Below are 7591 nucleotides of genomic sequence, written 5' to 3' on the forward strand. Positions count from 1 at the left end.
TTGCTATTACACTTTAGGACCTTGTCATTTTTTTGTTTTCTGAATAATCTATTTTCCAAAACAATTTCTCCTCTTCCATCTCCCTGCTCTGTTTGAAGCCCCTCTTCTCTGTCAGAGCAAAGATGGGATCCTCATTATCATTGCTGTTCACTCCCTCAGACTTCACATTCAACAACCCCTGTGGTTCATCATCTGCAATAGGATCCCACTACCCGATTCCCCTTTCTTCCCTATTCCGTAGGGGCATTTATCTCTATAAGCTCCTGGATCTATTCTTCCAATTCCATTAACCAGTCTTTTCTTGGAGCGCTACCTCATGCAACCTTGGGAAGTGAAGTACTACTTTCCTTCTACCATCCAGGACCAACAGTCCTTTGGTGAAGCAGTAATTCATTTGTACTTCATGCTGTTTTTCTTTGTATTCCATTTGATAACACTACATGGTCCACTTTACACTGGACAAACAGCAGAATCAGAAGGTGATTTAATATCACTGGTGTGTATATGTAAAAAAAAGTGTGGTAGTGTTCACACACAAAATGCTGGAGGAATTCAGCAGGGCAGACAGCATCTATGAAAAAAAAGAGTACAGTTGACATTTCAGGTCAAGACCCTTAAGTGAGATGGTCCAAGGCTGGTGGAGTTAGAGGATCTTTGGAGATTATGTTTATTTGAATTCACTAGCCTCCCCAGTATCCAGGACATCTTTCAGGAGTGGTCCCTCAAAACAGTGGCTCCATCATCAAGGACCTCCATCACCCAGGACATGCCCTCTTCTCATTGCTACCATCAGGGAGGAGATACAGAAGCCTGAAGGCACACACTTAATGACTCAGGAACAGCTTCTTCCCCTCTGCCAATCCAATTTCTGAATAGACATTGAACCCACGAATTCTACTTTTTTTTAAAAAAATGTCACAGTATATACTTACTGCAATTTACAGGTTTTATGTATTGCAATGTACTGCTGCAGCATTATATTTCAGGATCAATGCCCGTGATATTAAACTCTTATAATTATGGGAAATTCGTGGTGTAAATTGAACAGATGTATTCCATCCATTGGTCTTTTCTACTTCTGTACGTGTGCGCTTGATGGGGCTATTCTAAAGCAGTTTTCTATGCCAAATATTTGTAAAAGGCAAAATAACAGAAGAACAATTCCTTCCTTGACTTTAGTGTTAGCTGATGTTTTACTTAACGCAATGAGATCAGATGCACGGATGTGCAGTACAGTACTCTCAAACTTAAAAATATTCACCTTTAGTTTCGAACCCCTCATGCCATTGCCACCATCAACCTGACGAATGTCCTCTAAGTATATATTCTAGCATACATTTTTCCTTTTTGGTCTACATTCATTCTGCGGGCCCTTTACCTCCAGAGTTAATTTATTATTATAGTCACACTTGCCTCTCTAGCTCCAACCTGAACTCCTCTACTCCCTATAAATCCTTCCCTCAAAACTTCTGACAACTCTCCCCTTCAAAGAGATCCACAAAGACTTCTTTGACGATGCCTGAAACTCACCATTTTCCACTCCTTTGCTTTTCTTTGAAGTTCGCCACCCGCCAAAATGCCTTTGGATATCTTGTACATAAATCATGAGCGAATTGTTAGCATCTGAAAAACAACTTTTTGTTTGCTTTTAGTATTGGTCTATATGAGTTATGCAGCATATGTTGGTAGCAGATGACAGTATCTCAAGTCGAACCCTGGCCTCTTCAAAGTGGCAGGGGCATTGTGGGGGTAACACATTTCGTATCTGCTAGTAGTCACTTTACACAGATGGTTAATTATTATTTGAGATAAGACCAACTATTTTACTTCACTAATACATAATAAAGCATCAGATTTTTTAAAAAAATCCACCTAGTTTGCATGCTACTAAATATTTTCATAAAGACTTGGAAGATAAATACTTACTGAGAAAACGCAGTTGTGCAATTTATGCAGTATTCGCTTGAACAAGAAATTGATTCTAATAAGTAGAAGAATCACGCAATTGCATAAGGGGATGATGGTACCGCGTATTGATGGGAGGTTTGATGGCTCCTAATTGAGCGTGTGGAAATCTTACGCGGAGAAAAGCACGTGTTCTACGAAGTATCAGAATAGAGACAAACGGATCAATCACGCCCAGACTGAAGCGCCAATCTTTTGTCATTCTTTGTGTTTAATCATTAAAGAGACTAAGGAAAGCCGTGGGTTAAATCTATTTATGACGTCTGCCACACACTGTCAATTTCGGAAAAGCTTTGGTACTTTTTTTACACTCCCGGGCAATGGCTGATTTTTGACACTCAAGTCACATCAAAGAAGTGATTATGCAAATACCTTTTGGGGAATTATTTAGCAGATAATAAACCTCCTGCCAAGCCGAAAAACAATAGATCAGACTATCTAGCAGTACTTGCCCAAGGCTGGAAGCCTTACGTTTTATTCCCGTAACCTAATTTCACTAATTCTTTTTTCACACATTTTACTTTATTGCTCAGGCTCCCGCCTCTCCCCCTCCACCATATACCTCCCCCCAACACCTAATATGCCTTTCGCTTTGTGACCAAATCTTTTTAGAGGAAAATAGATCAAGGAGTTCTTTGATCCGACTATTAGACTTCCGTAATGTGTCTATAACCTATACATATTCTTTATTTAAATATAAAATCCAAATAGATAGATAACTGGTTAGGTTTGGTTGGCGATGAACCCACTTAGTTTTGGAAAATGTTTCTGTTTCCTAGAAGTTGAATACATATTCTGTATATCATTAGAGATCTGTCCAAAGGTGACCGAGCCATATTGTTTGTCCTAGTTAAAGTAGGATACAATTAAATAGAAATCTGTGTCCATTTGTAATGTTAAACTGGTAAAGTAGGCGGCTGTTTTTAACAAGTACATGTGAAGGCGGCACAGATAATAATTATGCACATTAGCCTATTGAATGTGAGGTTAAAGACGTTGGGAGTATTTATTTACATTAACATTTACACTGAGTTTCACATTCAACTAATTGGCCCATTACGGAAAATGATTGTTATTAGATCTAATGATGTTAGGTGAAAGGCAAGATGTTTTAAAAATGAGGCATTGTCGATCCTTTTCAAGAGAGTTACCATTCTTTCTCTTGCCGCAGTAGTCCGGGTAAGCAGAGGATTAAAGTGCAAACCAACGCGTTTCATCCCGTAGGTTGCAAAAAAGGTTTATTGCAACTTTAGGAAGTTTGGAAATACTATTTTCACTTGATCTTCGGCACCGTTTTAAGAATTAAATAAAGTTCCAGCTCCCTACAAAAAGATAACTTGGATTTCCTTACGTCAGTCAATTTATGTCTGGATATGTGAAACTTTAGGAGTAATTCCTGTTAATTCTAGAGTTCGATATTTTCGTTAATCCGTCACTCGGTTTAACAGCCTTTTATGTAACTTGACAATAAAATCCTATCCCGAATGTAGTGATACCATCTGTTGGATTTTCTAGTTAGTTTTAAATTTCAGCTGAGTTTCACTGTTTATTCCCCTCCTTAATTCGAGTTCAATTGTCCAAGCCCACTCTAATTCTCAAAACAGTTTAAACGGCTTTTTCACAGAAGCAGATGCGACAGCCTTTGAACTCCCGAGCTTTTTGGCGTATTTAAATACGCCGAACTCTCGTGATGTGTTGCTCTTGTGCTTGTCGCAGCCGCAGAGAGAAGATTGATACCAGATAATAATGAAACGTTTCCCTCTTGGGTATCCGCAGACACGTGCAAATGCAAGGCGATCATCCATAATCTACTGAACATCCTATAGATCGGAAGTAAAGGAGAAGAGGTTTTAGATCCACAGAGAACGTGCCAATTAACAAGGGGAATGGAGAGGTGGAATGAGCGCCTGACCCATAATTCAACAAAATGCTCAACATTCTGGGCGGCTCCGTGAATCGCAGGCGTCGAATATGTTGTACCTTCTATTTCAAAGGCATACGCTGTTAAAATTCGTTGATTTTAATATCCATTACTTTGATTTTTATTACCACCATTATGACAGTTAAGCATAAGAGACCGCAACTAATCTTAATCTAGCTCTCAAATGGCGAACATGTGAGACTCGATTCAAAAGACATAATTTCAAAGATTTATCCAGTAATTTTGAGCAAGTTTATATGCATTCGTAGAATCTATGTTCGGTGTTTAATAGAATTAAAGGCGCATTTTACCTTTAACGTATTAACTAATGGTAATCTGTAAATAATGCCTCGAGTTTGTGTTTCCATTTTATTGTATCTCCGTCCGTTTATCGCTTTCCGCTTCTCATGTTTTTTTTTACTTTCTAGGAGCAGTAGGTGAAATGCGTGTTGTGTCTGTTTATAATCTAATAACGAGGAGCTAGTAGAGGCGGCGGGTACAGCTGTTCGCTTTCACACCATTCAATGAGCCACGCACTTGCCAACTTACTTATATGAAAGTTAAACTTTTTATTTAAGACAAAAATTGAAAAGGAACTTTGATTTGCAGGCGAGTACATAGCAACAATAAACTTTTGAAATATACAAAATATACATTTTGTGCATGAAATCTTTCTTTTATAATAAATAAAAGTGAACACATGTGTAGATGATCGCCTTAATCCTCCGTGTCGGTTTGTTTTATTCGCCTGATTTTTTTCCCCTTTGGGGTGAAAAAAAGGCAATTCCTCATCCCCGGAGGTCGAGATAAATAATGCATGAACCCTCCTTCCTTGTGTTTCTCTTCTCTCCCTCTCTGCCTTTGATAAAGCGCTCAACCTAAATTTACACGCTCGTTTTCATTCAAAAAAAGTCTACAAATTATGCAATGACTTCTAACCTTGCCCCGTAGCACAACATCTTTTTCCGTAAATCATATTAGACAGCTGGTGAAGCCGCCTCTTATTCTCGAGATGATAAAGGGGGAGCAGAAAAAGAGAGAGGGGAAAAAAGACCTAGAGAACAAAAGGCATTGTGCAGAACCTGGGAAAATGGACAAAGTGCAGCGAGGAAAGTTTGGTTTGACAGTTCAAATTCCCATAGCCTTCAGCAGAGTTCTCCCTGGGAAGATGGGCAGATGCCCAAGCATGTACCATTGAACCTTAGCGTGAAACAGTAGTGAAAATACATTTTCTTTCAAAAAATACATGACAAAAATCTCAATCCTATATTTCTAATAAGAAATGTAAACAGCGTACATCCAACTTTTTTCAGCCAATGGGTATATTGTTTGCAATACAACAGACAGATAGAATTCCCCATCTCGCACACGCATACGCGATATTCGAGTGTTTTAAATAAATTCATGGAATTGTGAAGGGCTTTGCAGAAAGCCAGACTGGCGTTTAGCAGCTGCGTACAGGCTCTCAGATTGCCCGAAGTAGATGTCTTCCGCCTGCCCGGGGCTGCTCGGCGATAAAGTGCATGTATACGAGGAGGACGACGGCGAACTGAAGCTGTTCCACGAAGTGGCCGAGGCCCCGGGGCTGGGGCTACTCAGCCCCGTGTCCAGGTACTGACTGTCGGGCATTTCGGTATTGGAGTCCCCGCTAGGATCGGCAAGCCGCAGAGCCTCGGTCAGTGCCCAGATGTAATTGTGGGCGAAGCGCAGCGTCTCGATCTTGGTCAGCTTGGCATCCTCGGGAAACGCTGGCAGCACCTCCCTCAGCGCGTCCAGCGCTCCGTTCAGGTTGTGCATCCTGTTCCTCTCGCGGTTGTTCGCCTTGATGCGCCGGCTCTTCTTGATCCTCTGCACCAGCTTCTGGCTCCGAGGCTTGCCGCGGCCCCGGCTGCGCCTTTTGCAGTCGCTCTTGGCCGTGGACGTCTCTTCGATCTCCTCCTCGGCCGAGCTGAGAGAACAGGCTGGGGCCGGGCAAGCAAAGTACTTGCCGCTGCCCTGCTCTTTGTAGGGGCAGCGATCGGACTGTGGCGACATGCTGCTGAAACCAAAGAAGGAAAATTCGTTCAAAGAGGGTTAAAACTCACGCACGTGAAATTATGCTACGTTTTATTCAATATAAATAAATTATCAACAATGCAAGCCAAACTTACTTTCCGAATAATTGCTGGATATGGAACAAAAGTCTTAAAAGTGTTAAAACACTGGTTAAATTGCAGTCCAAGATAAGTTCTGCTTTCTGGGAATAGCTTCCCCTTTCCTTCCTATCTGACTTGGTTTACTTTAAAAGAATATCTATATAACATCAATTAAGTTACAATAAGTAGGAATGTTGTGCACCAGCTGACTGGCACGCGACCTGGTGCGGATATCAGCGAGCTTGTGGTTAAGCGGCTGTGTGTTTGGCACACGCCGGCCTTTCAGCGCTTTATATAGGCTCGCCGAACAATCGCCGCGGCCCGGGGGCTGCGGCCCGGCGGCTCGCGCTCCCTGCCACTCGCCGCGCGCTCCCATTGTCAGCCGGGGGGCTCCCCCACCCCCAACAGGCCATTGTCATTGGGCTCGCGCTCGGAACCCGACGGCGGCTGGAACGTGCCGCTCATTAATGCGTGAGGGCCTTGGCCAATCAGGGCGCGCCGGTCGGCGACAGCCACGCGCTCGGGAGCCGGTCTCCTTTCATCGGACAGCTCGAGGTGGGGGCGTTGGGGGGAGGTGTTGGTGAGGGGAGGAGGGTCATTAGAGCAGGGGAGGGGGAGGGGAGGGAGGATAGGGACTGAGATAGTGATGCGCAGTGTTGCGCATTGTCAGCTAGACTCCGAGCTACTAGACTGTGCACCTGAACAGTTAGAGCGAGATCATTATGCAGGTCTATCTTAAACTAGTACACAGTCAAAGATAGGAAACGGGTGGAAATAATAGTGGTTTACTTAAACAGGACATTAATAAATCTACATAGGTAGCAGAAGAGAACACACGCTTTAAATATAGAGTATAGACGGGAGAATAAGAAAAAGGTCCACACAGAAAGAAATGAACAAGTAGAAGACGGTGCCTTAACTCAAGTACAGAATGAAAACAGCGAACATCTGGTTAAAAAGCAGATAAACATTACTTACAAACACACAAATAAGTCTTACATAGTCTTAATTGATATAAGGGTTGACGCAAAGTAAGGAAAACGAAAAGAGAACGATTCAAACTGGTACAGAGAGAATAAAATAATTTATTTCATTTAAAAACTGGAAAAATTAGCAAAGTCTGAAAATGTAAGAACTAATTCTTCCGATTCCAAGGGTCAGAACAACAGGAACAAGAAAATTGAATTGAATTGCCTTTATTATTTACATCCTTCATATACATGAGGAGTAAAAATCTTTACGTTACGTCTCTGTTCAAACGTGCAATGCGCAATGATAGTAATTTATAATAAATATAATGTACAACAGGATAGTCAATATAACATAGAAATTACAGTTACGTCAGCATGAATTAAGCAGTCTGATTAGTGCAAAGTCTTGGAGAAAGAAACAACTGAAAAAGTCAGAAACGATGAAGAAAATATTAGAGAATGTTTGAGTACACTCTAAAAAACTTCTACTGTTGGAAGTGTGCTGACTGGTTGTACCATGGCCTGGCGTGGTAAATCAAGTGTGCTCAGGACGGTGGGAATTTGCAGTGGACACTGCCGCAAACGTCACCGGTACTGAA

General features: G+C 41.7%; 1 protein-coding gene across 1 annotated transcript; it reads right to left on the minus strand.

Annotated features, from left to right (window-relative positions):
* Positions 1-5278: 5278 nt before the first annotated feature.
* Positions 5279-5920, minus strand: LOC132390926 (neurogenin-2-like). The gene has a single exon (XM_059963461.1). The coding sequence runs from the start codon at positions 5918-5920 to the stop codon at positions 5279-5281; it is 642 nt and encodes a 213-aa protein (XP_059819444.1).
* Positions 5921-7591: the final 1671 nt, after the last annotated feature.

Source organism: Hypanus sabinus, chromosome 3, assembly GCF_030144855.1.
Source record: "Hypanus sabinus isolate sHypSab1 chromosome 3, sHypSab1.hap1, whole genome shotgun sequence".
Lineage (NCBI taxonomy): Eukaryota > Metazoa > Chordata > Chondrichthyes > Myliobatiformes > Dasyatidae > Hypanus > Hypanus sabinus.

Bases quoted from the DNA above. Each gene is read 5' to 3' on its own strand.
- LOC132390926 (XM_059963461.1), bottom strand. From the start codon at position 5,920: ATGTCGCCACAGTCCGATCGCTGCCCCTACAAAGAGCAGGGCAGCGGC.